This window comes from Hyaena hyaena, unplaced genomic scaffold (assembly GCF_003009895.1).
Source record: "Hyaena hyaena isolate Hyena2069 unplaced genomic scaffold, ASM300989v1 scaffold_155, whole genome shotgun sequence".
Classification (NCBI taxonomy): domain Eukaryota; kingdom Metazoa; phylum Chordata; class Mammalia; order Carnivora; family Hyaenidae; genus Hyaena; species Hyaena hyaena.
The window spans coordinates 1,489,651-1,509,963 of NW_024080787.1; the positions used below are offsets into that span (position 1 = coordinate 1,489,651).

The 20,313-nt window shown below is 42.9% G+C and overlaps 1 protein-coding gene across 1 annotated transcript in view; it reads left to right on the forward strand.

Annotated features, from left to right (window-relative positions):
* Nucleotides 1-20,264, forward strand: part of LOC120236470 (ectonucleotide pyrophosphatase/phosphodiesterase family member 7-like) — a 37,812-nt gene extending 17,548 nt beyond the window's left edge. The window contains exons 2-5 of the mRNA XM_039239297.1: nucleotides 4,501-4,646; nucleotides 12,245-12,871; nucleotides 14,968-15,205; nucleotides 20,197-20,264. Of these exons, the coding sequence (XP_039095228.1) occupies nucleotides 4,501-4,646; nucleotides 12,245-12,871; nucleotides 14,968-15,205; nucleotides 20,197-20,264 (1,079 nt within the window). The remainder of the gene's footprint in view (nucleotides 1-4,500; nucleotides 4,647-12,244; nucleotides 12,872-14,967; nucleotides 15,206-20,196) is intronic.
* The last annotated feature ends 49 nt before the right edge of the window (nucleotides 20,265-20,313 follow it).

The window sequence follows — 20,313 nt, forward strand, 5'->3', positions numbered from 1 at the left end:
AAATAAATAAATAAATAAATTATATGTGTGGATTCAGGGAAAAAAAAAAAAAGAAAGGGTGCCTGTGAGCATTGCAGTCACCCCTAGAACATGCTCTATTTTTAACTCTCTCCCCCTGACCCCTTGATTGTAAACATCATGGGACAATGGAGGATAGTACTTGGCTCAAAATGTTTGGAAAGGGAGGGTTTGGATCAAACGCTGGATCTGATGGTTTCCTAAATTCACCTTGCAAGTATTTGAGAAATAAATGTCAGTCTCTGAGAATCAAGAGACAGGAGTTGAATCTAGCTGGGTTTGTTCCCACACCTGAAATGCTCAGCTGGGTGAATTTACCCACACCTTGCCATCACTGGTATGGTGTGGGAATATGCATTGTACCCTGATTAACGCATAATTAGCAAGCAGCAGGAATCATGCTCTCTAAGAGAGCTCATCCTACTTCCTGTTTAACTTGTATAATTACCCACATCGCAGACACTGAAATGACATGGATGACAGACTCTCAGAATGGATAAAGCCAGAGAAGACTTTGGAAATCATTAACACTCTCATTTTATGGAAGGGGAAACTGAGGCCCAAGGAGAGAATAAGTGCTTTCAAGAGCCAAAACCAAACTCAGTGTCCCGCCCCTGAGAGCAGCCCCCATCATACTGCAGTGAGGGCAGCATCATCCAACCCAAGTAAAACCAGTTTCTGCTACTGGAACTCCAGGCATGGCCAACAGAGTTGCCTTCACACAACCCTGACTGTTTCCAGAGTAGAAAATGCAATTTTAGTAAAACTGATTGCTGCTCCCTGCAGCTGTTCATTTCTTAGCTTCCCCCCGCCTCCATCTTGTTCTGCCCACATTCCAGAACAGGCCCTTAACCAGGATAAAGAGGCTTGAGCAGCAGGAAGGAGGAACCAAACAGGCAGTAGAAATTTCTGCTAGGTCATTAGTGGTCCCTAGCCACTGGCTGGATTTAGAACATGACTTTAAGTGTCAGGGCGGAAATAACAAAAACACCATGGAGACGGCTCCCTTTTTGCAATTACTGGGACACGCCACGCCACAGAATGGAAGGGTCATGCTCCCTGAACTCATTTTAGGTTAGTTGTTTGGAACTTGGGTAACATATCTTTGAGAGGAAAATGGATTCTATGATGGGTTCCCAGTCTAGTCTATTTAACTGATATTATAACTGACCTCTGGGTCCCAGAGCCTGGAAGCCAGGATCATTAAGGTCCAGGAAGGGGAGGTTTCCATGTCCATGGCATCCTCTGCTTCCTCCAATCCCTCCTCCAAATCCTCACAGTGGCTCTGAGCCCCCAAGCTTACCCAGATACTGGAGTACTCCAGGTTTTGACAGCTGCCCGCCTTCCCTTTGGTCTCTCAGGGAAGCTGCTATCAACCCAGATTGTGGAGTAATGGGTAATCTGCTAGAACTAATCCACATGCATGTGTGGATGACTAACAGTCCTTGAACCAGTGGCTCTGATATGTCATTTGGCTTAAGAAAATGCAGGCTCGGGGCGCCTGGGTGGCTTAGTCGGTTAAGCGTCCAACTTTCACTTAGGTCATGATCTCGCGGTTCGTGGGTTCGAGCCCCACGTCGGGCTCTGTGCTGACTGCCAGCTCAGAGCTTGGAGCCTGTTTCAGAGTCTGTCACTCCCTCTCTCTCTGGTCCTCCCCTGCTCATGCTGTCTCTCTCTCTCTCTCTCTCCTAGAAATAAATAAAACATTAAAATTAAAAAAAAAAAAAAGGAAAAAAAAAGAAAATGCAGGCTCTCAGACCCAACCTTAGACGTATGGATTGAGCAGGGGCTAGAGTGGAGACTAGGGAATTTGTGTTTTTTAACAACAGTTCAACTGATTCTAAAGTTGGTGGTATATATACCATGGATAAATACTAGAATAGGTGAAGTGACAGGCATTTGTAATTTCAGGGTGATTTGCTCTTCACTGGGCAGGGAGAGTCACACAGAACAGAATCCAGGATTTGCAGGTTAAAAAAAAAAGTAAAAAAGAAAAAAAGCAAGCTTCTTCCTGGGTGAATTATCTCTGTCCTTCCATTTCATCTGCTGTGATATGGCATGGCTCAGCCATGAGAAAACTTGGACACTATTACAAGAAGGGAATTTGTTGTAGATTTCAAAAAGGCTTCCATTACTCATTCATGAGGCTTGAAAAGTTCTTTCCCATTTGGCCCCCACCTACCTATAACAAAATACTCTCACTTGTGGTATTCAATCCCCTCTTGACATACAGTATCACAGAGAGATTAAAAGCCCAGCCTGTAACACTCAACACCATCAGTCATTCAGTAAATGCATATCAAACCCAGTGAGATGCCAGTGCACATCCACTAAGTTGGCCATAATCAAAAAAAGGGAAGATAACAAGTATTGGTGAGGATGTAGAGAAATTGGAACTCCTGAGAGTTCCAACTCCTAGAGAAATTGCTAGTGGAAGTGTAAAATTGTACAGCCACTATGGAAAATGGTTTGTCAGTTCCTCAAAAAGTTAAAGTATCACCATATGACTGAAGTGTATACCCAAAAGAATTGAAAGCAGGGACTCAGATACTTGTACATGAATGTTCATAGCATTATTCACAGTAGCCAAACAACCTAGAAGCAACCTAAATGTCCACTAACTGATAGATGGATAAACACATTCTGGTCTATTCATACAATGGAATATTATTCAGCCATAAAAAAGAATGAAGCACAGATACATGCTACGACATGGATGAACCCAGAAAACATGTGGCTAAGTAAAAGAAGCCAGATACAAGATGTCACATATTGTGAGATTTCATTTATATGAAATATCCAGAATAGTTAAATCTATAGAGACAGAAAGCAGATTAATGGTCAATAGGGGAATGGAGGTCTGGGGAATGACTGCTAATGGGTACAGTCTTCTTTTGGGGTGATGAAAATACCTTGGGGCTAGAAAGAGGTGATTATTGTACAATATTGTGACTATACCAAGTGCCACAGAATTGTACATTTTAAAATGTTAATGGTTACATTTATGTTTTGTAAATTTTGCCTATTAAAAAAAAAGCACAGGCTGTAACCAGACCTCCTGAGTTCAAAGCCCAGTACTGCTACATGATCTTGAGCAAACTCTGTGCCTGTCTCCCTGTAAAGGGGGAAGTCTCTAAAGGAAAGGCTATATATAACAGTAGCCACCTTGCAGGGTTGTTGGGAGCATTAGATGGGTAATTGTCCCTATAACTTAGAAAGGTGTCAGTTTATGGCAGGACAGTAAATATGTGCCATGATTTCATCACACAAACACTATCCACTATTAATCAGGCAAACCAAGGCCAGGAAGGTTAAGGAGCTTGTTCAAATTCACATAACAAGTTCAGAAGCCAACTCAGAGTTGGCACCCAGCTCTCTTTGGACTCTAGGTCCACGCTCTTCCTCTATTGACCATCCGATTTTATCCCTGACCAGGAATCCCAGTCCCTGACAGCAGTGCAATTTTTGCCCAGTGACCCCAAGCATGGTCTACCTACAAGTCAGGAATGATAAAGCAACAACCAGTTTTGCTTCTCCCCAGTTGAAAGCCTTGGCAATTCTAAGAGGACTTTACCCACCACAGTTTGGCAATGACTGAGCCAGCGGAAAATTTTCCCTTCTCAATTCCTGTGACCATCAAGCTCTAGTCAGAAAATGCCCTGCCTTTATTTACCTTGAAAATAGGAGAATCATCACTATCTTATTACAATCAGTAGGGTCACCCAGAGGATTCTCTTCCAGCAGGTAGGGGAGTGGACACTCAGCTGTTCCCTGGGTCTTTTGGTTCAGTCTTTAGACTGCCCCCCCAATATGCACTCTCCTTTTCCCCAGTACAATGTAAGATCATGGGTATTTTCTATATCTGGTTCAATTCTTACGTTTTCAAAAATAATCTAGGTTACTCACATTCCCCAACATCCACTTTCCTTCCTTAAGTAGAGAGAAATAAGTCTATACCCATCTATGTCTAGAAATCCTTCTTGATTCCATTGTTTTCAACAAACAATACAGCCAATGGGAGTCCTAGGAAAAACCAGTTTGCCAAGAATTGGGCCTACTGGATGTTCAATATTGAATCAGACCATCACAAGCAGAAGATAAGGAACATCATCCCATAGGAAATATCCAAATCCCAGGCTCTTCTGGACACAGAATAACCTGAATAACTTGGCCTCCCCATGCCTTCCCTCCTCCCCCACCAGTTTCCACAGCCCACCTCAGCTTCTCTACGACTGTGTGGTCTGTTCCAGGGAGCAGATCCAATCTGGCAGGTGTGAGATTCAATTAGCGCTTTCTTTATGGCTACCAATGTTTGCACCTCCAGAAAACCAAATCTGAAGCCCCAGGGTGGCCACCCAGAGTGACAGTCCCCCAGAAGAAGGCCAACCAGAAGGATGTTGGAGGAGGTTTTAAGATCACTTTGATACCCTGGCAGTATCCATTTATAGAACTTATCAGTACCTTCCCTCCTTCATTCCCAAGGTCGCTGGATTGAAGATCACGGAGTCATTCACAACATGATGTTTAACACGGAGACACGCTGGAAGTTCTCCTTCAAGGCCACACAGAATAAGACTGAATGGTGGGACAATGGTGTTCTCCCCCTCTGGATCACAGCCCAGAGACAGGTACTTTCAGAAATCCTGCGTTGGCTTCCAGGGACATCGCATCTCATTCCTAAGCACGTGGGACAGGGGTTAGAAGTTATGACCTTGAGTACGTGACTTAACTTCTCTAAGCATGTTTCCCTAAATGTGTAATAAGAATAATGATGATGTGGGGCGCCTGGGTGGCTTAGTCGGTTAAGCGTCCGACTCTCGCTTAGGTCATAATCTCGCGGTTTGTGGGTTCGAGCCCCGCGTCGGGCTCTGTGCTGACTGCCAGCTCAGAGCCTGGAGCCTGTTTCAGTCTGTGACTCCCTCTCTCTCTGACCCTCCCCTGCTCACACTGTCTCTCGCTCTCTCTCTCTCCTAGAAATAAATAAAAATATTTTTTAAAAAATAAATAAATAAAAAAGAATAATGATGATGTGCCTATTTAATATATCTGATGTAAGTATTAAATTAAATATGCATTTAGCCATTAGTGATGGGTAAGTCTCTATGAGGGAAGAGTCTGGCTTACTCATGAGTGTACCTCCAGGACTCACCATAGGGTCTGAACCCAGCAGTACTTTCATAAATATCTGTTTATATACTCGTCTCAGACTTCAGCATAAAAGCCCTTAGGAATGAAGTTGACCATTTAATGGATCTTCAGACCATGAAAAGTTCTTAAGAGAACATTCACTTGAAAGGATTCCAGTAGCCATTTATTATTGCTTCAAAAAGGCAGAATCATGGTTTGCCTCCCTCCCTCTTTGTAACTATTTTTCCCCTTCCCCTCCCCCATGATCTTCTGTTAAGTTTCTCCTGATCCATATATGAATGAAAACATATGGTATCTGGCTTTCTCTGCCTGACTTATTTCATTTAGCATAACACCCTCCAGTTCCATCCACATTGCTACAAACAGCCAGATTTCATTCTTTCTCATTGCCGTGTAGTATTCCATTGTATTTATAAACCACATCTTCTTGATCTAGAGACTCTTAAATACTGAGAACAAACTGAGGGTTGATGGGGGTGAGGGAGAAGTGAAAATGGGTGATGAGCATCGAGGAAGGTACTTGTCGGGATGTGCACTGGGTGTTATATGAAAACCAACTTGACAATAAACTATATATTTTTCTTAAAAAGGCAGAAATCAGAGCTGTGTATTTAAGTCCTAGCCCCAAATCTTTTGTCTGCTTTGTGTTTTCTTAATAAGCTTCCACAGTCATCACCAGAGTAGGACCTCCTCCTTGTCTTCCCCAAGACACCAACCTTTGCCCCAAAAATCCCCTTGGCACTGGCACTTCACCACTATGCTCCAAGGTACCCTGGGTGTGCCATGTTTCAAGATGGGGCTCTTGCAGCTCAGAATGCAGGCTGTGGACTTGGACTCCTGGAACAGGATCCAGCCAGCTCCACCTTTCTCCAGCTGCGTGAACTTGGGCAACAACCTCCTCTCAGTGTGTGATTTGGCCCACTCATAAAATGAAGATTGTCCAAGTCCCTGCTTCTTGAAGACTATCAGAGTCCCTGCTTTTTAGGCCCATTGGGAGGGTTAACTGAGATAGTGCATGTAATGTCTTGAAAACTAAATGTTCAAATACTATCAGTCATTAAAGGAAGTTGAATTATTTTAGGACTTCATCTGGTCACTACAGCTCTAAGCCAGAACTACCCAAAGGAACTTTCATTGATGATGGACATGTTCTACTGTGTACTTTCCAAAACAGAAGCCACCGGCCATGTGTGGTTATTAAGCTCTTGAAATGTGGCTAGTAAGACTCAGGAACCAACTTTTTAATTGCACTTAATTTTAATTAATTTCAACTTAAATCTAATACTACATGTGGCTAAGGGCTACTATATTGGACAATGTAGCTCTAGATGAATCACAGGAAGTTGTCAATGACTCTACCTCAGCTTCATTTTCCCCCTGACCCATGGGCTCTAGATTCCTTCCCCTTCTGTCACATTTTTTAACTTTGATGCAGAGACCATGCAAATAAATTCTGTCCTCTCAAGAAAAAAACATTCATAAAACTACATGTCTAGTACTTTACATTTATTAATTTATAACAGCTCTTTGGTGGTGCTACAATTATGCCCACTTAACAGATGAGAAAACTGAGGCACACAGCAATGCCATAACTTCTCAAAGTCACAAAGCTTGCAAAAGGCAAAGCTGAGATTTGAACTTACTCTGAGTTCATCAACTCTTAACTCTTAACCATAACATAATATTACTTCATTGGCCAAAACATTTAGCCATGGATTTGACAGTGAATCTTATATTTTGCCTTGCTGCTAGGGAGGTCTGGGCAGTCTTCAACAATTCACTATTCAGGGTGCCTGGGTGATTCAGTCAGTTAAGTGTCCAACTTCGGCTCAGGTCATGATCTCATGCTTCGTGAGTTCGAGCCCCACATTGGGCTCTGTACTGACAGCTCAGAGCCTGGACCTGCTTCAGATTCTGTCTCACTCTCTCTAAGCCTCCCCCACTCACGTGCACTCTCTCTCTCTCGCTTCCTCAGAAATAAACATTAAAAAATTTTTAAAAAAGAAACGTTAATTCACTATTCAACTTGCTATGCTATTTGTTCATTGGCATGAGGCTTCTGGTAGCACTCCTTCCTGTAGTTTTTCTTATTCACAGTTCTTGTCCCATTGCAATTTATTTTCAGAACTTCGTTTCCTTCTGCTCAACTCATAATCAGAGTGTTCTTCCCCTTTGCTGAATTCATAAGTGGTTGTGCAGAAACAAGATCTGGTTCAGGGCCAGGCAACTGAAAACATGCCATTCATTTGGCAAGTCAGGTTGGTGTATCTCTCATTCTACCAGTGACATCTCCTGCCAAGGGACAGGGCCATTGGCCAACAGCCTGAGGAGATAACAGAAAAGCCACTGCAATCAAAGCAAACCTGTGGCCCCAGGTCAGCCCAACTGGCCCTAAATGTCATTCAGGAGCCCATATGTATTGCCAAGCAGGGCTATAGAGGGGGTAGCCTGGCCTGTATCCATCACTAGGAAAATCCATCCTTCTCCTGAGTCTCTTCAAGGCTGGCTTTGTGGAGACTGATGCATTCACCTTTAATAGGACTAAAATGTTTTCCTTCCATGACACTAATGCTGCCAGAGTCCATCAAGATACACAAGAATTGACATGCCTTACAGATGATGCCTAAAAGATGGGATTCCCTGGCCACCTTTGGGTCCATTATTCATGGTCCATGAGCATATCCACACTCCAGCAGGACTTCACTAATGGTTAGGGTATGAAAGGAAAGGCTTTATTTAGAGCAAGCTCAGATTTCAAATGAGCATCCCTGATAAATGAACATGACTAACAGCTGAAGTGGTTCACCATGTTCAGAAGTCCTAATCCTCAGAGAAAGGCAGGCAGGCATGACTATAAGACCCAGGAAAACCATAAAAACCTAGAGGCACATTTCACCTTTCTATGGAGGAGCTATAGAGTATATTAAGGAGTGAAATGGCAGGGGATGATCTGACTGAGATCCCCATGGCTGCCAAGAGTCTGTATCAGGACCATGGTAGGCTACTACCGGGGGGGTGGGAGTGGGGGGGATTCAGAGAGATGGTGGGGTGAGTGGCTATGGTTTCCAATGTAAGACAAGTCTCCTAGACAATAGCTTCCAAACTTGGAAGAGATGTGAGCAAGATGGTGCCAGCTGGTTCTGCTTAGAGTGTTAATAACAAGATAATTCATCCCAATATTGGCCCAAACCATGTTTTTATAATGCATCATAAAGGCTCTAAAAATAATAATCTGACCTCCAAAAGGGCGTGGGATGGAGAGGAAATAGAATCTTGGCCGTCTGGCTCCTCATGTTCAGTGACTTCTCTGGAGCACAGGAAAGCAATGAAAACGCTCAGACATCTGAATTTCACATACATAGAGTCCATCTCTTTCCACCCAGTCACTCCCTAGAAGGAGGAACTAACTCCTTTCCTAAACCACACATACTTCCCACCAAAGCACAACCATAATAAAATGTTCAAGGGCCTTCCTAAAACATGTGCACCTTGTGACATTCACTCTGTCATCTAAAGGAAGAAACAAGACAAAATACAAAACCAAACTGAAACTTCTGCTCTAATGATTAGTTCTGAAGAGTTTGGGGGGATCTGTACAAAACCCAAGGATTTTTCCCATAGGAAGTACCAACTCTTGTTTTAAAAAAGCAACTTAAGAATAATAGCCACATTGATGCAAAACTACACTAAGAGAGAATAATGAACCTAATAAAACCAGCAATTTTCCAATTGCTATTGCTACTGGAAACACTGATTATGCTAATTAAAGGGTAGAATAGTAAATACCCACTCTTTTGCATCCAATTAAGTGCTCAGATTATTTCTCAGAAGTATTTGTTGAAAACAGCATTTTTTATTATCACGGGTCCCAAATAAACAGAGTGTGTGTGTGTGTGTGTGTGTGTATGTGTGTGTGTGTGTGTGTGTGTATACACACTCAAATACACATTTCTCTCTGGAGCTCTTTTCATGGAGTAGTGTAACTCTTAAAATTCCTATGGGACCAAGTTAAAAAGATATATCATTGTTTCTTAAGACTACAGCTTGGGATATCTTTAGAGAAGGTGTATGTTGAGAACACCATAAGAAAACAGTTTCAAGTTGGGAACATCTGAGATTTAACATGCAAACACCAAGAACTCAACTGTATAGGCAGGGCTGCCTAAGTCCCTCATAAAGTCAATGTCAGCTTATTCTAGATAATAAAATAGCCAAACTATGTTATACAAAACGTTGAAAGTTTTATCCTTCCAGCCAATTCCATTCTTCAGAGCAAAGTCAATTTATATGTAAGTTAAACAAAGTACCATCGCTAAAAACTGAGAATTATGAGTAATGCCAATCAGAAATGCAATAAATAAATATTAGAGGATTTGCAAGTTAAAGCAACCATATAAATTCTATTATCAGAAATGAAAATGTGTTGCCTGAAGAGATTACAAATAAGATGCTAGAACCTAAAAAAGAAAGAGCTTCTGTAACTATTTCCATAAGTTAATCAGGAGTGAGAATAGGATGGGTTTTGCACCCACAAAAGGAGATGCAATTCATGCATTCATTCAACATGCATCTAACCAATAATTACCACCTACTCTGAACCAGGCCTGTTCTAGGTCCCAGGAAGAGTGGACAACAAAATAAGCATGGCCCCTGATCTCACGGAACGCACATTCTAAGGGAGGGAAATAGATAGTAAACAAGTAAACAAAGTAAGATAATTTCAGATTGAGTAAAGTGCTTTAGAAAAAATAAAACTAAATCACATGATAGAAAATGAATGCTGGAGGGCAGAGGGCACAACATTTCACCTATAACTATGGATTGCAAAGCTTCTGGAGGCTTGCAAAGAATTTAGTATTAAGAATTCTGCCTTTTGGGGGCACCTGGGTGGCTCAAATGGTTGAGTGCCCAACTTTGTCTGGTCATGATCTCACGGTTCATGAGTTCAAGCCCCATATCAGACTCACTGCTGTCAGCCTGTCAGCGTGCAGCCTGCTTCAGATTCTCTGTACCCCTCTCTGCCCTCCCCCAGTTGCGCTCCCCCTCCACAAAAAAAAAAAAAAAGAAGTCTGCTTTTTGTTTTTTAAGTAGGCTCATGCCCAGCATGGAGCCCAATGTGGGCCTTGAACTTATAACCCTGAGATCAAGACCTGAGCTGAGATCAAGAGTCAGACACTTAACCAACTAAGCCACACAGGCACACCTTAAGATTTCTGTCTTACTTCAAATTTCCTAAAAGTAGAACTTGAGGCAGGGATTTGGTGCATGTGAGGCATTGAGGGAGAGTTCTCAGGAGATGGGAGTAAGGGAAACTGACAAGGCAGGGTTTGAAAGAAGATAAATGAGATGTGTTCCCAGTTGGAGACCAGCTTTAGCCTCATCCCACAAGGAGCTCTGGCACATGAATTAAACCCCCATGTTATCCCGGCCTGAAGCCAGTAAGCTGGTCTTTTGTCCTCCCATCAGTCAATCACTGGCCAGAGGCAGCTGGGAGTGAAGGAGCAGTATGGAACACCTTCCAAGGTGAGATTTGGCCAAGATTTGACCATTGGCTGAAGGTAATTTTCCAGAACATGCGGCAGCTGAAGTGAATGTGAGTGCACCGGCCAAGTAAGGGGATTTGGGTAGAAAACCAACAGTGTCTCTCACAACTTCCAAATTGCTTTCCTGTTTCTCTCTCTCAAGAAGCATAAGGGAAGTTTTGTCATTACTCTCTATTACACTTTTCTGCTCATTTGTTAATCAAACAGCCACAACTCAGGTGCCATTATCCCGAAATTCTTCCTGGTCATTTATTCTCCATACCAAATCAACCTGTTACACCATTCTTGTTTCTACTAAAACCAACAAATCTATGTGTTTTTCAGAACACCCAAACCTTGGGTGATACAGCAAGTGCCACAATACAGCCTTCAAATCAATAGCTTTGCTGAGGCAAAGGAAAGTACTTGCTCCCCAGGTGAGCAAGTCATTCATTCCCTGAACCAAAAATCTATTGAGCCCCTACTATGTGCCATGTTCTGGTCGAGTAGCAGATTTGCAACACCGGGACTTATTTAGTGAGATATGTTCATCTCGTTGTTAACTCGTTAGTGAGCATATAGACTTTTTTTCCCTAACAATTTTCCCAAGCTTTGTCAACAGCCACCTTTCTGCTGAGGAAATTACTTGGGAATATTTCATGACTTTGCAAACACATGTGCTGTTAAAACAACATATTGAACCACTTCTGGTTCAAAGCTTTCCTCTAGCCCTTACTTCTCCTCCCCAGAAGTCCCAAAATCAAATCTCATTGGTTCTGACTGGGACATGGGCCCACAGCTTAACCAATTGCTGTGGACAGTGGATGCAGTGTCCTCTGATTGGCCAGGCCCACAGCCACATCCCACTTCTGGAGCCTGATGTGGAAGCAACACATCCCAAACCAGCCATGAAGCAAGGGCAGGAAGGAGAGTTTCCAGGGGAAGTAAGGGCTCTCTGAACCAGCAGAGGGATATGGGGTCCTAGGCAGACAAACTTCTTAACTGTCCACTATACACATCAGGGGAGGCTTTATGGTGATTTGCTATACCTGGAGGCAAAGAAAAGACTGCCTAGCACATACCAAGACACAATACTCAACACTTTATCTCAAAGTTATCTGGCTTAATCCTCACAAAAATACCATCAACTTTTTGGCATTTTACATGCTCTGAAGCATACAAGATTAAAGAACACACTCACCATCAGCAACTTAGAAAGTACCATTTTTCCTCCATTCCAAAGAACTTTTTTTTTTTTCATTTTGCCATCTCTGAAGTTGGAGTGCATCTTACAATCAGTGGAGTGTCATGGTTTAACTGGCAGCATTTTTCTTCTAGTAGCACATAAAATAATAACATGTCTTACAACTAACAGTGTTTTAGATTTGATGAGATCCTGGTGAAGCCAGGAATGAAGTCCAACCCCATCTGACTCCAAAGCTCACATGTTCTCTATGCCTCTGGACTAGGGCAGAGACGTCAACAAGTCAGGTTTTGCTTATTATGTGAAAGATATAAGATATAGCCCTGATACAGTTTTCTTCTTGTACTTGCAGGGGAGGAAGACAGCATCATTCCACTATCCTGGGGGAGGTGCAAAGTACAAAGGGGAGGCTGTTCAGCGGTCCCTGGTGGAGTCTTACAATCACCCAGACAGCAATGAGACAGAGTGGAGGGAGAACATCGATATTGTCATGAACTGGTTCACTAAGGAAGACTTTGACTTTGTGACTCTGTACTATGGAGAGCCAGATAACGTGGGACACAAATTTGGGCCTGAGACAAAGAACAGAAGGGTGATGATTCAGCAAATTGACAGAACCATTGGGTACCTAGTGGAAGCCATTGAGAGGCACAGCTTGACCAAGCACCTCAATGTCATCATCACATCAGACCATGGCATGACCACAGTAAAAAAGAGCCCCATTGTCACTGAGATCCTCTTGTCAAACTACATTAATTTCACAGCCTTGGTCAAGTTTGATATCGTGGACTACGGTGGCTTTGGGATGATCCTGCCCAAACCAGGGCAAGAGGAAGATGTTTACCAAGGACTGAAGAATGCACACCCTTACCTCAATGTGTACAAGAAGGAGGAATTCCCAGAACGCTTCCATTTTGCTAAACATGAGCGGGTCCTGCCAATTGTGATGTACGCTCACTCTGGTTATAACATCAATGGGGTGAGTTGATTCTAAAATGAATAAAGTCACCTTGCATCTAGGAGACAGCCTCTAGAGAGAAACGATTCTGAAAAAAAATTAAAACATAAGTTGTAATCCACTGATCTCTAAGTGTTCCCCATCCCTTCACCCCACGTCCCACCCAACCAACCCTGTCCCATGTTACTGCTATGCAATTATAATGACAAACATCCCTGACCAAGGCTCTGTCCATCACTGTACTAAAAATTTAACACTAGTTGTTTCATTTTTGTCTTCCCATCAACCCTAAAAATAAATACTCTTATCTCCCCTGTTTCATTTAATGAGGAATAAGCCAAAGCTAGAGACAAGTGATTCCGGATTAGAAGTATAAGACTACCGTTTGAACCCAAGCCTGTGTGCTTGCTTGATTACTATGCACAGATCACCAGTAGATTCACCAATAATAACCATGTGCTGGCTCCCCTTTACACATATCAAGAAGGAAAAGGAGAAAGAGAGGGAAAGGGACAGGGAGAGGGAAATGAGGGGGGCAAGTAGGGAGGTAGGAGAAAAAGAAGGAAGAGGAGGAGAAGGAAGAGGAGGAAGGGGAGGGGGAGGAGAAGAAGAAGAAGAAACCCTATTCATACACAAAAAAAATTATAAACAAATGCTCACAACAGCATTATTCATAATAATCAAAAAGTGAAAACAAACCAATTGCCCATCAACTGATGAATGGATAAACAAAATATGGTATATCCATACAATGGAATATTATGTTGCCATTAAAAGGAACAAGGTATTGATATACACTACAACTTTAATGAACCTTGAGAACACCATGTTCACTGAAAAAAAGTAGATACAAAGGACTATGTATGATTCTATTTAAATGAAATGTTCAGCATAAGGAAATCTATAGAAACAGAACACAGACTGGTGGCTGTCTAGGTTGGGGGAAGGGGAGAGATGTACGGAAGGCATGGGGAGCAACTGCTGAAGGGTACAGAGTTTCTTTTTGGGGTGATGAAAATTGATTGTGGTGATATTGCACAACTCTGTGAAAAAATTTAACATAATTGAATTGTACACTTTAAATGGGTACATTATATGGTAATTATACAATTATATCTCAACAAACAGTTATGAAAAAATAAGCAAGCCTAAAGAAGAAAATACCAAAATCAATGTTAACTGTGAGACATTTGTAAGGTGGTCTGGTTTTTGTTAACTATCAGCCAGTAATTCATGGCAGAACAAAATTTAGGTGATGTTTAAACATCTCATGACAGAAGATCATCCCAGACAGTTTGAAGAACTCTTTTCCTAAGCTATACACATGAGCCAAACATAATTATGTTTGCAATCTGTTCAGAGTACAACAGGTATAGGAAAATTCATAAGGTTATTGTTTAACGTTGGTGGAAACAGTCACAGTAAAATGCAACAATTTCTTGATATTTTGCAATCCCTCACATGATCCAGAACACTGAGGATGCATGCCCAAAGCTAAGTTCTTGTCAAAGAGAGATTCCATAGCCAATGGCCTCTTTCTAAACCTGGTTCATGATGTAACAAGTTGAGAGTGATGTGAAGGACTTTAATGCAATAGTCACATTCCCAACATAACCAACCAGGTTTGAGGGAACAGGGAATCTTCTGAACTGACCATTAGACAGAAAATCGTTTGGGTCTCAGTGCCTCTCATTGACTACATTTCTCAGATCCCCATCCTCCTGCCTGCCTTGATGTACACAGTGAAGTGGGTGTTATTCTTCTCTCTTTAGGATTAAGGAACTTGCAAAGCACCTGAGGCTATCCACATGAGGCTATCACCAGAGGCACTATGTCTGAGCTTATTATTATTGCCAGTATTATCTTCTTGCGGTGTCTAATGAGTATGCTTTGTTTATTCTTTCTTTTTTTTTTAATAATTTTTTTTTTTTTTTTTAATTCTCTTTCTTAAAGATCTTTCATTCCTTGCTCTTCTCTTTGGCACTGCAAAGCAGTGTCCTTCCTTGTCATTTAAATTTTCAAGGGTTCCATGATCTGACAAGCATGACAATAACTAAGGGATAGTTTTCTTTCAGGGGACTGGAATCTAAAATGGTTTTGTTATTATTATTTTTCAGCAATATATACTATATTTCAACAAAGGAGATCATGGCTTTGATAATGCCCTTATGGACATGAAGACCATATTCAGAGCTTTTGGGCCAGATTTCAAGAATCACCTAGCTGAGCCTTTTGACAGCATCCATATCTACCCACTCATGTGTAAGCTCCTGGGGGTTACCCCTGAACCCCATAATGGCTCCCTGGCAGTCACGGAGGAAATGCTTGTGGACTCATACAATGAGCAGCAGCCAGGTGAGATACAAGAGCAACCACCAGAAAATTGGCAGTGTGATCTGTTCTGTCCTGAGATAGAAAAGAATGAAAAAGAGGATGGGGCAAGGGAGTGAGGGGGCCAGTGGCAGAATTGAGCAGAATAATCCTGTTTCCCCAGCAGCTTTGGCACCTGCAGGGCAAGATAGCAGCAGCTCTAAGCAGGTAGCAAAGGAAGCAGGGAATCCCTCCACGTCCTGGTGACATTTCATACAGTGCCTCTGGGGCCAAAGAAAGGTTCTCCATGGAGAAAGTAAAGCAATAATACTTCTGATCCTTAGAAATCACATGCAATCTGCCCCCTGATGCCTCTTCTAGATACAGAAAAGCAGCCTTCCTTCAGCAATTCAGCCTTGCTAGTTCCTTGAAGAAAGCTGCTCATAGTGGAGGAAGCCTTACCACTCCACTCATTGCTGAAAAAAGAGGGAAAGGGATATTTCTGTAAATGGGGATGCTAATTCTTAAGAATTCAAAACCTTAAATCGGGGTGATATAAAGGAAGAATGGAATAGTCTCTGAAAATGAAGTTGTATGCAACCAGTGGCCAGCTTTTCTTCTGCCAGGAGAGACTTAGATGCTGCTCAGTGATTTATCATACTGAAAGCAACTACACTCAATCAAAACAGAGTATAAAGGACACCCTTTTCCCTTCTTCTAAGCCGTTGCACATAATTTCCTTGTGAATTTACAGGAAGCAAGCCATTTTGTAGGAAACTACTTAAATGAATGACTAACTCATCAAATTATTGAGGATTTTTAAGTTTTAGAGTTTTGCTATAACTATTTGGCCCCTACCTCTGTCACATAGCCCATTGGGAACCTGGGGTAAGGTGTCTGACTGTTGTCAGTTATTGATAAGGAGAATGTCCCCCCAACTGATTTTCAGCAAATTCGCTTTTAGCAAATTGGTCACTTGGCAAAGTGGTCATTAGGCAAATGGGTCATTTGGCGAATAGGTCATTTAGTAAATCGGCTTTCAATGACTTGCCCTATGAGGTTTCTCTAGTGAGCACTTTCTTGGGTTAAATGTACATTTCATTTCCATAATTAATATTCACCAGAGCCTAGATGGAAAACTTCCCAGGGACCCAGGAGCAGCCAGAACAGCCTCTTAATAATCAGACGATTAAAAACCATCTGATATTTTATCAGGAGCGGAGGAGACACAGAAGATATTCCCTCTCGAAAAGATAGCGTTTGGTCTCACAATTGTCACAGGAGTTCTTACAGTTCTGTTTGTTGCTAGCGTGATATACACAGCCATTTGTCGGAAAAAGAAGTGAGTATTCTTTGGGTTTCCCAGGGTTGATCAGTGTACATTATAATAATCCACTTTATCCACTTCCTGCATGCCAGAGGGGTTCCCGCACTTTGAGAACCCAGCAACCAGAGCCAGGTTCATGACTTGTAAAGTGAGCAGTCACTCAAGGCCTAGGGCTCAAAAGAGCCCCCAACTTGGTTTAATAATCTACTGTCACCATTTCAGAATTGTTAATTTTTTTTTTTATGTTTTATTTATTTCTAGGAGAGAGAGAGAGAGAGACAGCGTGAGCAGGGGAGGGTCAGAGAGAGAGGGAGTCACAGACTGAAACAGGCTCCAGGCTCTGAAACGGCAGTCAGCACAGAGCCCGACACAGGGCTCGAACCCATGAACCGCGAGATCATGACCTAAGCGAAAGTCGGACGCTTAACTGACTAAGCCACCCAGGCGCCCCCAGAATTGTTAATTTTTTTAATTTTACTTGAGAGAGAGAGAGAGAGAAAGAAAATCCCAAGCAGTCTCCATGCTCAGCACAGAGCGCAATTCAGGGCTCACTCTCACAACCCTAGAATCATGACTTGAGTCGGAATCAGAAGTCAGAAGCTCAATCAACTGAACCACTCATGTGCCTCAGAATTCTTTATTTTTTTAACAAGGACCCTGTATTTCCATTTTGTACTGGGCCTCCAAAATTAAATACCAGTTGTATTAGTTTTCCATGCCTGCCATAACAAAGTACCACAAAGTACCTGGCTTAAAACAATGGATATTTATTGTCTCACAGACCTGGAGGGTAAAGTCCAAAATCAAGGTGTTGGAAGGTCGAAGCTCCCTCTGAAATCTGTATGGGAGAATCCTTCCTTGCCTCTTCTAGCTTCTGGTGGTTGCTGACAATCATTGGTATTCCTTGGTTTACAGATACATCATTCCAGTCTCTGCCTCCAACATCACATGGCAATCTTCTCCCTGTGTCTCTGTCTTTACATGGTGTTCTCTTCTCTGGTGTCCATGACACCAGTCATGGGATTTAGGGCCCTCTGTAATCCAGGAGGACTTCACCTTAATTATATCTGCAAAGACTCTATTTCCAAATAAGATCACCAATACCATAATGTCCAAAGTACCAGGGACTCAGACATATTCTCTGGAGGGACAACCCATACCACTGGTTCTGCCACCAACTAAAGCAGTATAGAGCCCTGGTGCACCTCTTTCCTTTTTTTTTTTTTTTTTAATTTTTAATGTTTTATTTATTTCTAGGAGAGAGAGAGACAGCGTGAGCAGGGGAGGGTCAGAGAGAGAGGGAGTCACAGACTGAAACAGGCTCCAGGCTCCGAGCTGGCAGTCAGCACAGAGCCCGACGCGGGGCTCGAACCCACGAACCGCGAGATCGAGACCCAAGCGAAAGTCGGACGCTTAACCGACTAAGCCACCCAGGCGCCCCTTGGTGCACCTCTTTCTATATCTCAACAGTTATAACATTAGACTGAGCTTCCCATATTCCTTATTATACCCAACCCTGACCATTCTTTGGCTTTAACATAGCTCCTGTCTCAACAGAACGGAGGCCTCCCGAACACTATAAACTGCCTAAGGAAAGTCAGAACTTTACTTAACCTTAACTCCATTACAAAGCCCACATTTAATGTAATTTATATTTGAACTATAAAAATTTCCTATAAGTTGAAACATGACCTATAAAGGTCTCTACACCCTGAAGCAACATTTAAAAAAAAATCAATTGGTCCTTTTCTACAGAAACCATCAGCTATAGGAGAGATAAAGGAAAAACTTCAATGTACTGATTGAACTGCCAAGCCCACAGCATAATTTCTAAGACGCAACCATTCTGTACAGTTAAAATCCATTAGATGGTCATTGTTATTGTTGCCATTGTTGTTGTTGTTAAAAACCTCAAATCCAGAAGTTGAATCTTTAATATAACATGTGCACATACACATCCTCTCTTGCCACTGCCAGGACCGTGGGATGTGTCCTAATGCTTCTCTCCATAAAAACACTCCCTGGAAGTTTTACTTTTTGTAGTACCTAATCTTCATTTACACCTGAACACACACCTGTGAGGTCCCTGGACTCTGAAAATCCCTTCAGATCTGAGATATGTGACCTTATGACCTTTGTCCCTCCCTAGAGCCTGCACACCAAAATAAAGGTTTCTTCTGTGCTATAGACCACTCGGGGTCCTTTCCCAAACTACATCCCATCTGGCATAAGGAAAGGCTGAACCTGCCTAGATTTATTAATATCTTCATATAACATCATACAGTATTACTTATTATGGCACTGACTGTACATGCCCTTTTGCTCCTCAGAAGAAACGCAATTAATAGCTACTTTGTGTGTTAACAGAATAAGCCTAGTATTTATGAGTTTGACCCTTTCCCATTGGTTTTCATTGTCTACTGCAGGCAGAGAACTGAGCAAAAGAGCAAAAGTGGACCAATCGGCCTGGCCCAGTTCTGAAGCATCATTCCCTTAGGATCAAGACTCGGCCCTGGTTAAGGCTCATCATATCTCAGATGATTCTACCTCAGGTTATTGTGACTAAGAGGATTTCTGCAACATCAGACCCAGGAACCATTAATTCCATGTAAAAACACAGCAATAATCACAGTCCACCCTCTTTATTTAAATCAATGGTGTCAAGAGAATAAAAGACAAACCATTCTTGTGTGGGATTCTGTGCTCACTTGGTACTGGTGGAAAAACAACAGATATGAGAATAAATGCATTCGATTAGAATTAATTCTCCTCTCTTGTTCTCATAGCTGAGAGGGCTCAGTGTTTCTCGTGTGAAAGGGGTAATAACATTTAATCTGTCCCCTCATCTACCTTCTGCAAGTATATTTAGCAAATTAGCTCTCAAGACTCTTCCAAATGGAGTTTTATGAGAGATGTGCTGAAGTAAATGTGTTAGACTTTGAACACAGTTCAAACTCCAGAGGCAGCGCCGGTGGGTTGCTGTCTATCCTGCCTTTCACTCAAGACATAATAACGTCTAATGGAAATAATAACTTTTTTCTTTTCTTCCCCATCCCCCACCACCCCCAGGAGCTCTCTTACTCTTCAGCTTCCTTTCCCTACAAAGTCAAAACTCCCACCTTTGTAAGTCATCCTAGTTCCGGGAGTTCGCCGGCAAGCTTGCTTCACGCTGAAGGGCGGGGACACGCCTGGGTTTCCCTCACGGTCGCGCCTGACAGGACCGGCCACGCAGGTGGCACGTAATAAGTGTTTGGTGAAGACCAGGCTGGTTTAGGGGCGGACCCTAGGTCGGGGTACTGGGAGGTCTGGCCTGGTATTGAGGAGGTCACGGAGAGGACGTGACCTTGGCCTGACCTCGCCAAGCTCCTCGCCCCTTCCCCGCCCTGGAATGCACTTCGGTGCACTGCTCCCACCGCGGAGGTGGTTCGAAGTCGCCGCCCAGAGCACCGCGCTGTGGAGAGCACGCGGACCGCAAAGAGGACTAAACCCCGCGACGGCCTCCCTACGAACGAATGTTTAAGATTGGGACAGAATGGCGCAGGTCACAGCCCTCCACTCATCTTGCAGCGCCCCGGGAGGTAATGCCTGAGTGACTTGTGTTTCCTTGCCCATTAACCGCACTACCTACCCCACCCAGCACCTCGACCCGAGGGGGCGGCAAAGGCCTGAGGCTCCTATCGCCCGGCCTGACGCGACCACCCCCCAGCAGCGCAACAGGGAGGGCGCTATGCGTCCGCCAAAAAGAGCCTCGTGAAGGCGCGGGAACAGCGAGAATGATTACCTGGCACTTCGCCTGACTGGACGCTACTACAGAACCGTCGCCTCG